This window comes from Neovison vison, chromosome 9, assembly GCF_020171115.1.
Source record: "Neovison vison isolate M4711 chromosome 9, ASM_NN_V1, whole genome shotgun sequence".
Taxonomy (NCBI): Eukaryota; Metazoa; Chordata; class Mammalia; order Carnivora; family Mustelidae; genus Neogale; species Neogale vison.
Genome location: NC_058099.1, coordinates 33,277,211 through 33,294,990, shown reverse-complemented (window position 1 = coordinate 33,294,990; position 17,780 = coordinate 33,277,211). Strand labels below are relative to the sequence as shown.

The window sequence follows — 17,780 nt, the reverse complement described above, 5'->3', positions numbered from 1 at the left end:
TTCATCTTCAAGATCAGAGGCTGCCTGCTTAGGAGCCCAGGGTATGCTCAGCGAGCTCAAGATTAAAATGTTGCCTCTAGCTTTGGAGAATGTCCTAATGGTCCTTCTAACACAGAAGCTTCCAGGAAGAACTTTCCTCTGAAAAGTTTATGGAAGAAGATTTCAAGGCCATGTAGTTTAAAGGTCAAGAGCAGGGGCCCTCCCACTACCTTTTCAAGATTTTAAAACATAGGTGCTCTTTCTTAAAGACAAAAAAGTTAACCAATACAAACATGTAGAAATTTCCCCCTCATTCCTGCCCACCTCGTCTTTTTCATGGGCATGTACATTTATTAATGTGGATATAAACACATACACAGTGTTTTTTCAATAAAGGTTGACTCATGCAATGCAAGTAGATCTCTAACTGCAGATAGATGTCCATTTTCTAATGACCAGAATTCATCAATATGGGTGCTTCATAATGGTCTAACCATCCCCCAGTTGATTAGCTCTTTAAGATTGGTTCCAGTTTCACAGTATTAAAAACAGTACTCTGTGAGACTGTCTTGTATCTTTGTGCCTTTATACAACTGATTCTATAGGGACCATTCATTGAAATGACACTGTACCGCCAAATGATTGCCGTACTTAGCTTGAGTACTTAGCTTCCCAAATGTATCTTGAGGCAAGGAAGTCCCTCCCACCCCCCCCCCACCCCATTCAGCATCCTCTCCTTATCTGGGAGACAGATAAAGCCTGATCCCTGGAGCATTAGAGGTTTGATGGGATCATGTAGTTAAAGTTCAAGCACAGGGTTAGGACCGTGGACAGGAATTGGGAACACATGTTATAACAGAGAACTCTCCCACGTGTGTTTTCCAAATGATCTACAAAAAGTGTGTATTCCTTGTAGGATCAGAAGAATAACAAAACAAACCAAGGATTGCCAAAGCAAAAGGAAACTCGGGCATTGGCTCTGTGTGGCCCCCAGCCCAATTCCCAGCGGCCTGGGGTGTGGCTCTGGGTTGGGGTCCCCCCAATTCAGTGGAGCCCCCCCTTGCTTTAGCCCCCCTCCTCCACTCCCCTCCCAGGTATGAGTGTTTCCACAAGCTCCTGACAAATGAAGCGACGGAGTACCCAGTGATCATACTGGAAGAACTGAACTCCTACAGCTCCGCCCTCAGCCAACACTTCTACGTTCGGGAGATCTTTCAGCAGGTATGGAGAGCGGTGCAAACACCCAGCCATTCCCGGAGAAGCAAAGGGGAAAGGGTATCTTCTAGCTCTGATCTGCCTTCCCTTCCATACCTTCACGAACCCCTTCTTAGTCAGGACAACAAGTGGTAAGAAGCCGAAGGCATTTCTAAAAGAGACCTTCTCTTTCTTAGATTAAAAGGGGTTGAAGGGCTCCTGAGTTCAGGCCTCAGACTTGTATGGAATTATGAAGAAAAGATGATTTTCTAGGACTCTGAGTTTCATTCATCTTCCCCACCACTGGTGTCCTATAATACAGCTAGGACCTGCCCTCTCTCCCCTCTGGAGTCCACCCCCAACCCCTGCCCACCTCCCCCTGCCCACCCTCCACCCTGCCAGCCTTCCTCAGCCTTCTCGGTGGGCAGCCGTCTGTCTCCCCACGTCCCAGAGCCAGCCAGTCTTCCACTACCAGGGATTAATGTCCCAACCACTCACGTTCCTTGGCCCCTGTCCCTGCTCCTCTCACTGGACATGCTCGTATGTTGGTGGCTGGCAAAGAGAGGAGCACAGAACATCCCAGAGTAGGTGTTTCCTGAAGGGCAGGTTACGTCTCATTAACTTTGATGCAGCTTCAACTCGCCCTTCGCACAACGTCTTGCACATGATTCGGACACAGTGAATGTTCCCTGGTGAATGCACGACTAGCTGGAACGTCCTGGTCTGACCTTCCTAGAGTTTGTCTCCTTCCCACCCAGCCAGCCATTGTCCTGCTTGGCCAGACCGGACACTACTTGCAGTAATCACTAAAGCTGGCTGAGGCTTTCTCGTGTGCACGGGGTCCCCAGCTCCTCTGAGAATCCCTGAAGAGAGGAAGGATCTCTGTTTCAGTCATTAGTAAATGCTTCCTCTGGCATCTGGGTTGAGGGGGAGCTCACCATCTGCACTTTGAGATCAGTCTGCTTGCCTTTGTTCAAGTTGAGTATCTATTGTGATCTCCATGGCACAAGGGAAGACCTTGAGCTCCAATGGGCTTAAGGAGCTTGGCCAAGGTCACTCAGCTTGAAAGGAGCTGGGATTCCAATCCTGACCTGCGAATTCTACAGTCCACAGTGTTATTCATGGCACAGTATATTCACGACCTCATGTAGAGTCTGTGAAACAGGGAATTTGTAGGGTTAATGAAGGGGCTCCCAGGTCATGTAAATTATGTTCATTCTCTATGTTCACATCCAGCACTGGGAGCTGCAGACCCCTGCCCCTTGGTTTGCATCCCTCTATTTATACTTTCTTGCTCTTTGCCTCAGATCTCCACAAAAATGTCAGAATGAGAGTTGTTTACTGATAATGCCTATTGTGGGATAGAAAGTTTTGCAAGCCTGCTTGGGATTAAGGAAAACTGATTCCCCAGTTTGGGAACACTCTGATTACCGCAGGAAAATAAGTAGTCAAGGCCACGTCAGATGTTGAAGGGAAGGGATGGGTGCTTCTACTTAAATGAGAAGAGATGCACTCTTCTCGTTTAAGTAGAAGTGGCACTCTGGAGAAAGGCAATGCTGCTCACTCAGTGCCCTGTGGTTTTTCTTTGTAGACTTTGGACGGGGAAGTCATTTTCAAATTCAGGGAACCAGGTAACACTATTCTAATTCAAGTCTAATCCTCTCTGACTTCACTCTTGTACATTTGTGGGCTGGGTGGGCCCAATCCATGCTACCTTGGTAACCTGTTTTTCCTTGTGCTTTGGGGTCGGTCATCAACAGAAGTGTACGCAAAGTACTTCCAGGAGAGTACGAGAAGCTGGAGAAGCAAACAGAGGGCTCAAGTGGAAATGAGCAGAAGGGAGGAAGGTGAAAGTAGCAGAACAATTCCCTCCAGTCCAGCAGGAGAGATGGAAGAAGGTGATCAAGAAATTGAGTCTTCCTTAACCGAGGAGATGGCAATGAGCCAGCAGGAACCGTCCAAACAGAGTGACAAGATGGATGAGTCCAGTGAGGAGTCAGTTAAAGAATCAGAAAAAATACAAGTTGAACGAGACAGCTCCTTAAAACCATCTCTGAACCAGGAAGATATGATGCTTCAAGAAGAAGAGATAGAGGAGGAGGAGGAGGAGGAGGGGGAAGACAAGGAAAAGGTGGAGGAGAGGGAGGAGGAGGTGAAGAGGAAGAAGAAAAAGAAAGAGGAGGAGGAGAAGGAGCAGGAGGAAGAGGAGGAGCACGAAGATGAAGAGAAGCAGGGGGAAGAGGAGGAAGAACATGAGAGTTTATTTATGGAAGAGGTAGGCCAGCAATGGATCCATTCTTGGGTATGGGGAAAGCATTCTAGGCTCACTCTATGTATCCCTATTACAAGCTGGGGTCCCCAGTGGTGCAGTCTCCACTGGGATTTACAAATGTTTGCATGTCTTTTATTTTGTCAAAAGGAATCCAATTCTTACTTCACAACAGTGCTTTTTAAAATTCACTTTCTTCTCCTAACATCTTATTCTGCAACCTACTCTGAAGTCAGCCCTTACCTGTATGGCTTTCCTTGTCTTTCCCTGGTCATCTCTTTCCCAGCTCTTCTTTCCTGTGTAGACCAACCTCGCCTCTCCATTCCCTCTCTCTTCCCATTCTCTTCTGTAGCAGAAAAGATCCATATCCAAGATGGCAGACAGAGCTCTCCTTGGAGTGTAGGGAAGTTACTCTCACATTAATAAGTCTTGTCCTCAAAACACATTCCAACCCATAGAATAGTAACTTGAATTCCATAATCATTAAATTGCAAGACTCTCTTTCTGTGCTGCTGTAGAAGAATTGGCAGAGAAGACTCGTTTTTGAGCAGAGATCCCAAATTCAAATTCCCACAGGCATGTAATAGAAAAGCGGTCTAGAGACCAAGTATAAATTAGTAACAAGTGGTGAAGCTGATTGTCTTAGTCTGCTGAGACTTCTATAACAGAGTACCATAGACTGGGCAGCTTATAAACAACAGAAATTTATTTCTCACAGTTCTGAAGGCTGGGAAGCCCAAGATCAAGGTGCCAGCAGACTTGATTTGTGGTGAGGTCCCACTTCCTGGTTCATAGACAGCCATCTTCTCACTGTGACTTCATATGGTGGAAAGAGCCAACTCTTTTATAAGGGCACTAATCCCACTCCTGAGGGCTCTGCCCTCCTGACCTTATCACCTCCTAAAAGCCCACCTCCAAATACCAACACACTGGGGATATGAATTTCGGAGAGCACCCAACATTCAGTCTAAGGCAACTGTGCAGTCATTATTCAGCTTCAGACAATATTGCCATGTGGGAATGGAAACAGAATTGCCAGCTTTCCTGATTTTTAAGAGAAATCCAAAATCCAAATTCTTTGTAGGATTTCCCAATTTTTGAAAGCACTGTATTGGGGAAAAAATAATTACAGGCAAGATTTAGCCACAGGTGTATAACCTTGATATCAGGGATCCTGTGGCTGGATCCCCAGGTCTGTCTGGAGATGTCAAGCTTAAAGTCTTCTCTTCTGCATAGGCCGGAGCCCAGGAAGAGAGTGTGGAGGAAATCTCCCACGACAAGGACATGGAGTCCTTCACAACCTCCAGCGGACACACTTATTTTGTCTTCCTAACCCTGGAACAACAAGAAGAGAGTTGCAAGAAACCCTATTCCAACCTTTCTACCATTCTTGTCAATGACCTTTCCAGTGCCAGCTTCCTAGAACAAGTGATTATTCCATCCAGACTGGTTTTACAAATTAAGAAACAGTGAGTAGAAACCCCTTTTATTTTCATTCTCCTATCCTAAGTTTTATTAACAAGGTGAGGTATTATAACAAAAGATTGGACTAGTTTCAACTGGAAAAAGAAAATGTGTAGGTAACTGAGGGTTGAGATGAGAAACAATTTTAAAAAATAGTAAATTTCCGAGAATTATTTGTAGTCACATATATCTTCTATGAGAGTGATCCCCTCCACCTCTCCCAGGATGCCTTGCTAGCCTGCGGCTTGTACATAAGAAATAGTGTTTTCCCTGCAAGATGTTAGAACCCCAGCACATGTGGAATCTTGCTGTCTCCCTTCCTTTCATTCCTTCCCCCTCTCCTCCCCTTTTTTTCTTTTTTTTTTTAAATGATTATGTAGACATAGATTCTAGGCATGAGTATGTATCTGTATGGTATTTGGCTCTGATCATATGACATATTAATTGCATAAATTAGAAAACTGAAAAAAGTACAATGAAGATTATAAAATAACCCATAATTCTATCACTGAGAATTTACCTCCCCTAACTCCCAGGTTTCTGGGCCTCTGTGTTTGAACTTGGACCCAATGTGGAAATTTGCAGTTGGCTTTAGGATAGCATTTCCATTGCCCTCCTGACTCTAAATGTCATAGCTACGACTGGCCAGCTAGAGATCACCTGATTAGTCTCCCTCCTATGTGTAGACATGGGCAGGGGATAAAAGGAGTTAAGTCAGGCTTTTGGACTCTTCTCTTTCACCTCAGCATCGTCTCATCTTGAAAATGTTTCTTTTTTCAAAATTTTTATTTACTTTTAAAATTTCAGTGTTCCAGAATTCACTGTTTATGCACCACACCCAGTGCTCCATGCAATATGTGCCCTCCATAATACCTACCGCCAGGCTCACCCAACCTCCCACCCCTGCCCCTCCAAAACCCTCAGATTGTTTTTCAGAGTCCACAGTCTCTCATGGTTCATCTCCGCCTCCAATTTCCCCCAATTCTCTTCTCCTCTCTACCTCCCCATGTCCTCCGTGTTATTTCTTATGCTCCACAAATAAGCTAAATAGTATGATAATTGACTCTCTCTGCTTGACTTATTTCACTCAGCATAATCTCTTGACTTGAAACTCATCCTTTTTCCTTTCTCTGTCACAGGCCATTGTCTGTCTTCTCCTTAAAGAAGAAAAGCAAGGACCACCACAAGAGCTAATATTTATTGAGAGGATTTAATACTCTCAATAACTATGAAGGGGTACTATAATTAGCTTATGTTATACAACTGAAGCTCAGAGAATTAGTAATTTGGATACGATCTCGGAGATAGGGAATGGTTGGATCTAGGATATGAATCTAGACCATGTGATTCCAGAGTCTTAAGCCAAACATTATGTCATCAGGCCTTGAGATTAACCAGAAAAATAATTCAGTATTAAACTAAATGGAGTTACATATTGATGGATACAATACTGAAAAGTATGGAAATCATGAATGTATAGCTCAATGAATTATCCAAAGGGAGCACACCTGCTCACCAGTACCCCCACACCCAAAATAGAACATGACCAACTCTCCAGGAGCCTCTTCATGTATTCATCTAAAGTCACTGCTCTCTCTTCCTCAAGCATAGCAAATACTCTCATTTCTTTTGCTTTTTTTGAACTTTATTTAAATGGGATCATAGAAAACATACTCTTTTATGTTAGAATTCTTTCATTATATTCATGAGATTCATATGCATTTTTGAATGTGTGTCATCTCATTTTTACTGCTGTATAGTAATCCATTATAAAAATACATCACTCATTTTCTTTATCCATTCTACTGCTGGTGCATGTTTGGGTTGTTTTCCATTGGGGAATGGAACAATGCCACTCTGAATTTTTTTTTTTTAAGTTCAATTAGCCAACATATAGTACATCATTAGTTTGTGATGTCCTGTTCAATGATTTATTAGTTGCGTATAACACAACTTAGTTGCTTATCACATCATGTGCCCTCCTTAATACCCATCACCCAGTTACCCCATCCCCCCACTACCCTTTTCTGCAACCCTGTTTGTTTCCCAGAGTAGAGAGTTTCTCACGGTTTGTCTCCCTCTCTGATTTCTCCCCATTCAGTTTTCCCTCCCTTCCCCTATGGTCCTCTGCACTATTCCTATATTCTACATATGAGTGAAACCATATGATAATTGTCTTTCTCTCCTGGACTTATTTCACTTAGCATAATACCCTCCAGTTTCATCCATGTCGATCCGAATGGTAGGTATTCATCCGTTCTGATGGCTGAGTAATATTCCATCGTATATATGAACCACATCTTCTTTATCCACTCATCTATTGAAGCACATCTTGGCTCCTTCCACAGTTTAGCTATTGTGGACTTTGCTGCTATGAACATTGGAATGCATGTGCCCCTTCTTTTCACCGCATCTGTATCTTTGGGGTAAATACCCAGTAGTGCAATTGCTGGATATAGGATAGCTACACACACACGAAGAACCACATATGTGTTTTAGCCTTTGATTCAACAATTCCAGTTCAGGGAATGTGTTCTGTAGAAATGCTTCTACACTTGGTTTATGTACAAGGTAATTCATTGCAGCTTTTTTTTTTTTTTTTTTTGAAGAACAAATGGTTGGAAACCATCCAGTCTCCTCCAGCAGGAGTCTGGCTGAATTCAGGATGCTCCATCCAGACAAAGGAATAGAATACAGTTGGGAAATAAAATCAGGAAGAAATGAAAGGGGGAAGCACTTTCTGGGTTGCTTGGGAAAGCTCTCTCCCTGCTCACTGCCGCTGGCAGAGCTGACCCTCACCGGTCTCTCCCTTAGACTTCGAGCTGGCCTTTTTGAGCACCTAGAGAAGTGGTTTGACCAGTGTGTCCTCAAAACTCGGGTCATGGTGGCCACCAAGATCAATGAGCTGGATTCAGAATTGGAGCTGCATCAGCATCTACATGAGCCAAGAGCCAAGCTCATTGAAAAGGACATCCATAACGTCAGGGCAGGTATGGACCCTGCTTGGGAAGGCCTCCCTACCCCAGACAGCCAGAGTCTGTGCCATGGCAGTTCTGCATTCATTAGGTGCCCCTGTCTGAGGGTTCCACCTCCCAGGCTGGCGGAGAAGGCAGTATTCAGAGCCCACACTTGAGATTAAAATTAAAAAAAAATTTTTTAACAGTTCTTTAAATGCTAGAATGAAGAGTATTGTCCTGTTTTAGCTGTGTGAATACCAGATCTGCTCACACACCTATCTGATACACACTTGCATAGTAGATGCTCTAGAGGCAAGCTGTAGCTCAAGAATCATAGCTACTAGACTCTGGCTGTGTGACTCTGGACATGTTACCTGACCTCTCTGATCCCTCCCTTACTCGCAGAAGGGGATATTGTTGATGGTAATTAACTCTCCCTGAAAGGGTACAGTGAGAATCGTGAGCAAGTGGGACCCATTAATTTCAGCTTATAATTTATAACTTCAGAAGAAGTGCCATTTCTCTCCGAGACAGAGGGCTCCTAGAGGGTGGTATACTTTTAGTTGGATCTTCAGGGACCCTGTTGGGTTTTCACTTGTGTCACACTTCAGACTTTTTCATAAATGCTTTGCGCTCCCAGAGTGACCCCCTATGTGGTCCCAACCAAACTCCTCCTTCCTAGAACAGTGACAGAATTGTGGAATCAGACAGCCTGGCCTGGAATCCCAGTGCTTGTGGCCCAGGGAGCCCTGCTTGGCTTTGGAACCTCATTGTGTTCCTCTGGAAAATGTGTGCATTAAAAATAAGTATAAATTGAGATTCTCCATGAAGGCTGATTTCCTGCGTCTTACCTGGATCCCTGCCCCAGTGCACAATGGGGAGATTGAGGTCAGAGAAACAAGGACCCAGAGTCCCCACACTCATTTTTGGTAGAGCTGGGATGACAGCACTTTCCTCTGCAGGCAGCAGGCAGAGAGGGTGGGCTGGCCTAGAGCTATCCGCCAGCTCTAAAGGCCTCTGACCTAGCGCTTGAAGCCAAATTCCAGTTCCGTGTACTCTGCCCTAGAAGTCCTTTGGAGTTTGAGCTCCCTGGAAAGAGAAGCCACTGATAGAAAGGAACAAAATCCAGCTGCCCTGCCCAGCCTTGTGCTGGTTGTTTTCTCCACACTCTTCTCACCACATTCCCACCCTTCCTGACGCCCTCCACCCCACCCCCCTGCTCCTGGGTCTCTTCACATGCAAGGACTCCCCTGCTCACAGCCTGGTCAGCCTCCTTTCCAGTGAGAGACCCTGGGGCAGTCTCAGATCGGCCCCCTCAGATCGGTACCTGTTCCCCAAGCCAAGCCCTGGCAGGGGCAGCTGTCACCATCCAGAAAAGAAATGTCCTGAGGTGACTTGAGATCCCAGAGGGCCTCCCTCTGCCTCGTTCTTTTTCAGCTGAGCTCTTGCTTCACCAAGAGCGGCTAGACAGCCACTGTGCTGGGGTGACAGAGACGCTAAGGAAGGAGAAGATGATGTTCTGCCAGTTCCAAGAAGAGCAAAACATAAAGAGCAAAAACTTCCGCCGCAAGATTTACAACATGGAACACATCTTCTCGAATGCCACGAAGAGCCAGAGGTGAGGGCCATGGAATCCCAGACATGAGATGCCAGCCTTTGGCTGATCTCAAAGGAGTGGTCCCTTCCTGGTGGACACGAGTCAGTTTTCCAGACCCCACAGCAACCTTCCCTTTTCAGCTCACTTCTTCACAGGTGTCAGGGGCTAACTGTGTGACCCCTCTGGTGGGGAGCTGGGCACTGGGTGCTGGGTGAGCAGCCAGGGAGAGGAAAGGGCGCCGGTGGTCAGGAGGCAGGGATGTGACTAAGCTGCCCCAAAATGTCCATGTGGGGAAAGGCCACTTCCACCCAGGGGAATCAGAAAGAACTTCCTGCAGGAGGACCCACCCTGTCCTGGGATGGAGGAAGGTAAAGAGGAGACAGAATTTTCCCCCTCAGAAAGGAGCGCTGGCCCAGCTTGAGGTGGGATTGTGCTCATGGCAGAGCAAGAGGTTCCAAGGAGGCCATTCAGGGCTTTGAGATGGAGGCTCCTGCGTGCTCAGAGAGACCTCCATCAGGTAACAGGTGAGGAGCCCTCCCCGGTGTCAGGTACACAGGAGGCTGCTGAGGGCGGACTTACAGGTAAAGAGGAAAGTTGCAGGGTGCTCCTTTGGGAGAGCATCAGCCACAGGAAGCACATTGCTGGGAGAGAGAGAGAGCGCTGCAGAGAGGCTGAAGATCCTATGGGACCTGGGGATTCCTTCAGTAATATGGCGGCGAGGGCCAGAGAGAGGCGAGAGGTGGCCTCTGAGACAGCACACTGAGAGTTCCACGCTGTGTCCTGTACACACTGGCATTTTGAACTTCCTTTTAGCTTCTTTTCCTACCCAGAGGAACATGGCCGTGCTTCTGGTGGCCCCACAGCTGGGCACAGCAGTGGAGCTCAAGCAGCCCCCAGGCTGCTCTTCCACACCCTGGTCACCACCCTGCCCTCCTGTGTCCCCCAGGCTGGTTAGTCTCAGCAGCACGCTGCACCGGGAGCTGCTCAGCTATGTCGACGTCATCCAGGTGTCCCTGCGCAGCTTCCGCCAGTACCTGGAGGAGAGCCTGGGCAAGCTTCGCCTCACCAACATTGAGTTCATCAAGCACTGCAGGTGGGAGCCCGCACTCAGGGCCTCGGTGGGCCCTGGGCTTCCCCTGTCGAGAAGTGGTCTTGTTTCCCCTTACTTTTTTATTGTGACAAAAATATATCACATCAAACTGTCCGTTGTAACCATTTTTCAGGTGCACCATTAGTTCTGTGACACTAAGTTCATTCACGTTGTTGTCCAACCATCCCCACCATCCAGCTCCAGAATTTTTCATCTTCATAAACTGAAACTCTGAATCCATTGAACGTTAACTTTCATTTTCCTCCCTCAGCCCGATAGCCATAATTCTTTTTTTTTGTCTCTGTGAATTTGACTACTGTAGGTGCCTCATGTAAGTGAAATCATAGAATATTTGTCCTTTTGTGTATCTGGCTTATTTCACTGAACATAGGGTCTTCAAGACTCATCACGTAGCGTGTGTCAGAATGTCACTCCTCCTCAAGGCTGAATATGTCTCCATTGTGTGTATACACCACACGTCGTTTCTCTTTTCCTCCCTTGAAGGACATTTGGGTCATTTCACTGCTTCTGTCTTTGAACCCCCTGTATCCATTTTTTCCATGAGCTTACACTTTCTAAAGCTTCATCAACCACAGGTTTTGGGATGGTAGGGAAGTCTGAGGTCTGATCGTGGCTTGTATTTCTCTCAAACCACTTTCAGATTGTTTTCTGAGGGAGGCAACTTTTCTTCTGAAGAAATCAATTCACTGTGTCATCGACTGGAGAAGGAAGCTTCTCGAATAGAGTTTGTTGAAAGTTTAATCATGATCAACATGGAGAAGATGGAGAGCGAATACCTGGACCAGGTGGGGATGCAAAACCTCCAGCCAGGCTCCCAGGACATCCTCGCTCATTGCCTGATGGGTCTGTCAAGCCCCCTTTCCAAAAAATTGTGCCTGTCCCACTCTGCTTCCGAAGACTGTAAGTTCCAAATTAAACCCACCTCCTTTACTTTTTATATATCTTTACAGGCCAATGATGTCATCAACAAGTTTGAAAGCAAATTCCATAACCTGTCTTTGGACCTTATTTTCATAGAGAAAATCCAGCGGTTGCTGACAAATCTGCAAGTAAACATCAAGTGTGAGGTAGGACAGATTCGTTCTTCACCTGCGTGCTAGACACTGTTCCAAGTGCTGGGGATACATACAACTATGAGCTCTGCCCCATGGGACTTGAACTCCACCCAGGGAGATAGATATTAAATTATAATAACCTCTAGAATTCATTGAGTTATTTTGCACCATACATCTTGCTAACCAACTTATTTTGATCAGCTATATTAGTCCTCCCAATAACAGTTGAAGCAAGTCCTGTTTCCCCCCCTATTTTAGAGACAAAGAAATTGAGACAGAGAGTAATAGGTGACCTAGACAAGAACACAGAGCTCTTGAATGTGAAATCAAAATGTGAACTGAGGTCAGTGATCTTAAATAAACAACCTAACTGTACACCTCAAGGAACTGGAAAAAAAAAATTAAACCCAAAGTTAGCAGAATGGAGGAAATCACAAAGATCAGGTAACAAATAAAGGAAATAGAGACCAGAAAAGCAATAGAAAGGATCAATGAAACTAGAGATGGTTTTTCAAAGGTAAACAAAATCAAATAACCTTTAGCTAGACTAAGAAAAAAGAGACAAGACCAGAATAAAATCAGAAATGAAAGAGATGATAGTGCAATGGATACTGCAGAAATACAAGAATCTTAAGACTATTATGACCAATTAAATGCCAACAAATTGCATATCCTAGAAGAAACAGAAAAAGTTCTAGAAACATACCTACCAAGACTGAATCATACACAAATGGGAAATCTGAGGAGACCAAGAATGAGTAAGGGGATTGAATCAGTAATCAAGAACCTCCCAACAAAGAAAACTCAGGATCTTATGGTTTCATGGGTGAATTCTACCTAACATTTAAAGATAACTTGACACTAGTTCTTCTCAAACTCTTCCAAAAAATAGAATAGGAGGGAATACTTCCAAATTAATTTTACAAAGCCAGCATTACCCTGATACCAAAGACAGGATAAGAACATGGTAAGAAAATGACAGACCGATATCCCTGATGGATATAGATGCAAAATTCCTCAACAAAATATTGGCACACCAAATTCAACAGCACATTAAAAGGATTATACACTATGGGGGCACTTGGGCGGCTCAGTGGGTAAGGCCGCTGCCTTCGACTCAGGTCGTGATCTCAGGGTCGTGGGATCAAGCCCTGCGTCGGGCTTTCTGCTCAGTGGGGAGCCTGCTTTCCTCTCTCTGCCTGCCTCTATGCCTGCTTGTGATCTCTGTCTGTCAAATAAATAAATAAAATCTTTTTTAAAATCTTAGAAAAAAAAGGATCACACACTATGATCACATGTCACTTATCTCTGGGATGCAAGGATGGTTCCATATACAAATCAATCAGTGTGATGCCATATTGATAGAATAAAAGATAAAAATCATTTAATCATCACAATGGATGCAGAAAAAGCACTTGATAATGTACAACATCTTTTCTTAATAAATATGTTAAACAAATGAAGTAAAGGAGGAAAATACCTAAGTATAATAAAGACCATATGTGAGAAGACCACAGGTAATACCATACTCAACAATGAATAGTTGGAAGTGTGTCCTCTAAGATCAGGAACAAGACAAGGACACGCCTTCTCACCACACCTATTCAACATAATACTGGAAGTCCTAGCCGGAGTGATCAGGCAAGAGGAAGAAGTAAAAAGGCATCCAAAAAGAAACAGAAGAAGTAAGATCATCTCTGTTTTCAGAACACATGATCTTATATATAGAAGAGCCATCAAAAAATTGTTAGAACTGATCAACAAAATCAGTAAAGTTGTAGGATACAAAGTCATTATCAAGAAATCAGTTCCATTTGTATATACTGACAGTAAAACATCTAAAAAAATGAAGAAAAACAATCTCATTCACATTAGCATCAAAAACAATAAAACACTTAGGAATAAATTTAACAAAGAGGATGAAAGATCTACACACTGAAAACTATAAGAATTAGATGAAAGAAATCAAAGAAGATACAAATTGAAAGATATCCCATGTTCATAGATCAGAAGAATTAATACTGTTAAAATGTCCATACTCCCCAAGCTTATCTATTGATTTAGTGCCACCCCTATCAAAATCCAATTGAATTTTTTTCATGGGAATGGGAAAATCCATCCTAAAAATTCTGTGGAACCACAATAGATTATAAATAGCCAAGCAATCCTGAGAAAGAAGTACAAAGCATCACAATTCGTTATTTCAAACTATACTACAAAGTTATAATAACCAAAATAGTATGGTACTGGCATAAAAATGGGCATATAAACCAATGGAACAAAATCTAAGATCAGAAATAAACTCTCACATATAGAGTCAAGGAGTATTGAGTATTGACAAGAAAGTCAAGAATACTCAATGGGGAAAGGATAGTCTTTTCAATAAATGGTGCTGGGAAAACTGCATAACCACATGCAGAAGAATGAAATTGAAATCTTATCTTACACCACACACAAAAATTAACCCAACATGGATTAAAGGCCTAAATGTAAGACACGAAACCATAAAACTGTAGGAAGAAAACATGGGGAAAGACTCTTTGACATTAGTCTTGGCAATGATTTTGTGGATGTGACACCAAAAGCACAAGGAACAAAAGCAAAAATTAACAAGTGGGACTGCATCACATTGACTAGCTTCTGGACAGCAAAAGAGACAACAAAATGAAAAGATAACTTATGGAATAGGAGAAAATATTTACAAATAATATATCTGATAAGAGGTTAATATCCAAAATATATAAAGAACTCCTATAACTCCATAGCAAAAGAAGTAAACAATATGATTTAAGTTTAGTAACAAAGGGCACCTGGGTGGCTCAGTGGGTTAGGCCGCAGCCTTTGGCTCGGGTCATGATCTCAGGGTCTTGGGATCGAGCCCAGCATCGGGCTCTCTGCTCAGCGGGGAGCCTGCTTCGCTCTCTCTCTCTCTGCCTGCCTCTCTGCCTACTTGTGATCTCTCTCCGTCAAATAAATAAATAAAATCTTTAAAAATAAATAAATTTAGTAATAAATTAAAATAATAAGATAATAATAATAATAATATAATAATAAAATAAATAATAAATTAAATTTCCTTTGCCCAAAGGAACTGAATAAACATTTTCCAATAGAAGACATACAAATGGCCAATGGGTGGATGAAAAGGTGCTCAACATCACCCATCAGCAGGGAATGACAAGTCACAATGACAATGGGGTATCACCTTGAACTTGTTAAAATGGCTGTCATCAAAAAGATAAGAGATAGTAACTGACGGCAAGGGTGTGGAGAAAAAAGAATCTTGTGCACTGTTTGGGGGAATGCAAACTGGTACAGCCACTGTGGAAAACAGTATGGAACCACCATATGATCCAGCAGTCCCATTTTTGGTTATATATCCAAAGGAAATGAAAATATGGTCTTGTAGCCATATCTGCACTCCCATGTTCATTGCAGCATTTTTCACAATGTGAATGTGAACAATGTGGCAGAGTGTCTGTCAACAGGCGAATGGATAAAGAAGAGGTATCTGTACAATGGAACATTATTTGACCATGAAAAGGAAGGAAATCCTACCATTTGGGACAACACATATGGACCTTGAGGGCATTAATCATAGTGAGATAAGTCAGAGAGAGATGAATACTGTATGATCTCACTTACATGTGGAATCTACAAAAGCCAGACTCAGAGATAACCGAGGAGAGAATGGTGGTTACCAGGGACTGAGGGGTAAGCGAAATGCAGAGATGAGGGTCAGTGGGTAAAAACTTTCAGTTATAAGACAAATAGGTTCTGGGACTCTAATGTGAAGCATGATATTATAGTTAAAAATACTGTGTTGTATACTTGAAAGTAGCTAAGAGAGTAGATCTTAAATGTTTTCATCACAAAAAGGAAATGGTAATTATTTGATGTGGTGGAGGTATCAGTTAAAGTTATGGCGATAATTATTTTGTGATATTTAAGTGTATCAAATCAATACATTGTAAACCTTAAACTTACATAATGTTATGTGTCAATAATATCTCAATAAAGCCAGGAGTGACTTTGACTTATTTTTAAGCTTTTTTCTATATATGGAAAGCGGGACGCCCGAGTGGCTCAGTAGGGTAAGCGGCTGCCTTCGGCTCAGGTCATGATCCCAGCATCCTGGGATCGAGTCCCACATCGGGCTCCTTGCTCAGCAGGAAGCCTGCTTCTCCCTCTGCCTCTGTCTGCCTGTGCTCACAATCTCTGACAAAAAAAAATGTTATATATGGAAAGATTTCTCATATGTGTGTGTGTGTGTGTGTGTGTACACACACATAAAGAACAAAACTGGCCTCATGCTATTTATACAATTTTTTAAGGTGTATCATCTTTAAAGATTCTTTCAAAAACACTACTGTGATGGCTTCCCTCTCCTGAATTTGTTGCTATTTTTACTTAGCTATTTCTTTTTGGGGGAACATTTTGGTGGATTTCACTTATTATTATACCAATGGTATTATAAACACCCTTGTGCAGGAAACTCCGATTATGTCCATGGGTTTCTCGCAGAGCTGGATCACTGGGGCAGAGCACAAATGTTTTAAGGCTCCTCATGTTTCCTAGGTGGCTTATACAGACAACCCTCCCTAGTGGGACAATGCCCTTAACCACTACTGGGGGTTGTCAATTTTATTTATTTATGTATTTATTTATTTATATTTATTTGTGAGAGAGAAAGCATGAATGGTGCAGAGAATCAGAGGGAGAGAGAGAAGTAAACTCCCCGATGAGCAGGGAGCCTGAGGCGGGGCTCAATCCCAGGACGCTGAGGTCACCACCTGAGCCAAAGGCAGAAGCCAAACTGACTGAGCCACCCAGGTGCCCTGTTGATTTTATTTTTAAACCTTATTTGTTTGAGAATAAAAAACAGGCCCCCCCCCAAAAAAGTTTTTACATTTTCATTGATCTAGCTTCTGATAACATTTTGCATTCTCCCTCATTTCGTTTTTCCAATATTGAATTCATCTCCCTTTGGTATTATATTTTCCTGATCAAAATAAGTATTCTAGAAACAAATCATGGAAACTCTGGTTTTTCTAGGTTGCAAAATCCAATTTGCAAACAGATGGATTAAATTCTTCTCTGGAACAGCTCCAAAGGAAAGTAGAAATGTGTCGAAACTCAAAGGGAGATAAAAAAGTAAGTATTCAGTATTTGCTAAGCTATAAATAGTAAAGATGCATTACACCAGAATTATAAACTAGAAGTAAACTTGTATCTGTCATCAAAATTCCTTCTGCTCCAGAGGGACCTCCTAGCCTTCCTACTCAACTCCTGCTTTAGTCAATGGAGTTAAGGATGAAAAGAAAACACAGCTACATCCCTCAGCCCCCAGACCCTCCCAAGCAGGCTTCTAGAGTCCAGAGAGTTGGGGGCTTAGGTCTGACCTCACTCCCCCTCCAATGTCACTAGGCATCCCTTCCTGTAACTGGAACTCAGCCCTCAGTGAAAGATAGAAGCAGGACTCTGGCCTCTGAACAACCACTTTTTGTTTTTTGTTTTTTCATTTGCTTGGTTTTTTGATCATGGCACAGACACTGGTGACTTCTGTTTTCTATGTATAAACTGTAGAGTCCAAACGAGAGCGATACGGATCAGCATAACAGGTCTCTCTGCACGTTTCTGTTGTTTCCTTGCTTGTTTTCCCCCCATGAGTTTCACGCTCAGCCTGGCCTCCCTGAGCAATGTTTGCTCAACGACTCCCCCGGACACTCGAGAACCAGAAGTCTCAGCTGGAGGTTTCTTGAGCGGGCTGCTCCTTCCTCACCAAGCTCTGTCTTTTCCCTTCCATTTCAGTGACTGAGTTGAGGTTTTATTTTTGTCAACACTGAGAGGACATTTAGTGTCTATCTTTCTTGCTTTTTCTTGCATAGTAACACAAGCTTCTTGAAGAAAATTCAAACATCCACAAAGCACAGAGTGAATACACATCCTTCATCTTATTCTGTTTCTCTCTCTCTCTCTCTCTCTTTTTTTTTTTGCAGAGCCCCCAGTGACCTCTGTATTTTCCTGCACTAATTTTCTACACATACCCGGGAACTCAGGGAAAGCAGGTTTATCTGAAGTGACCCCTTCAGCAGACCCTCTAGAGACAGCTCTCTCTCCAGAGCAGAAACATTTGCTCTTCCACATTTCCTCA

The 17,780-nt window shown here is 43.3% G+C and overlaps 1 protein-coding gene across 1 annotated transcript in view; it reads left to right on the top strand.

Annotated features, from left to right (window-relative positions):
- The window catches only part of CCDC180 (coiled-coil domain containing 180), a 59,779-nt gene that overhangs the window by 22,373 nt on the left and 19,626 nt on the right, over positions 1-17,780 (top strand). Inside the window, 10 exon segments of the mRNA XM_044265300.1 lie at positions 1,074-1,200; positions 2,765-2,804; positions 2,934-3,431; positions 4,686-4,911; positions 7,721-7,896; positions 9,301-9,481; positions 10,407-10,553; positions 11,212-11,356; positions 11,522-11,638; positions 16,682-16,780. Of these exon segments, the coding sequence (XP_044121235.1) occupies positions 1,074-1,200; positions 2,765-2,804; positions 2,934-3,431; positions 4,686-4,911; positions 7,721-7,896; positions 9,301-9,481; positions 10,407-10,553; positions 11,212-11,356; positions 11,522-11,638; positions 16,682-16,780 (1,756 nt within the window).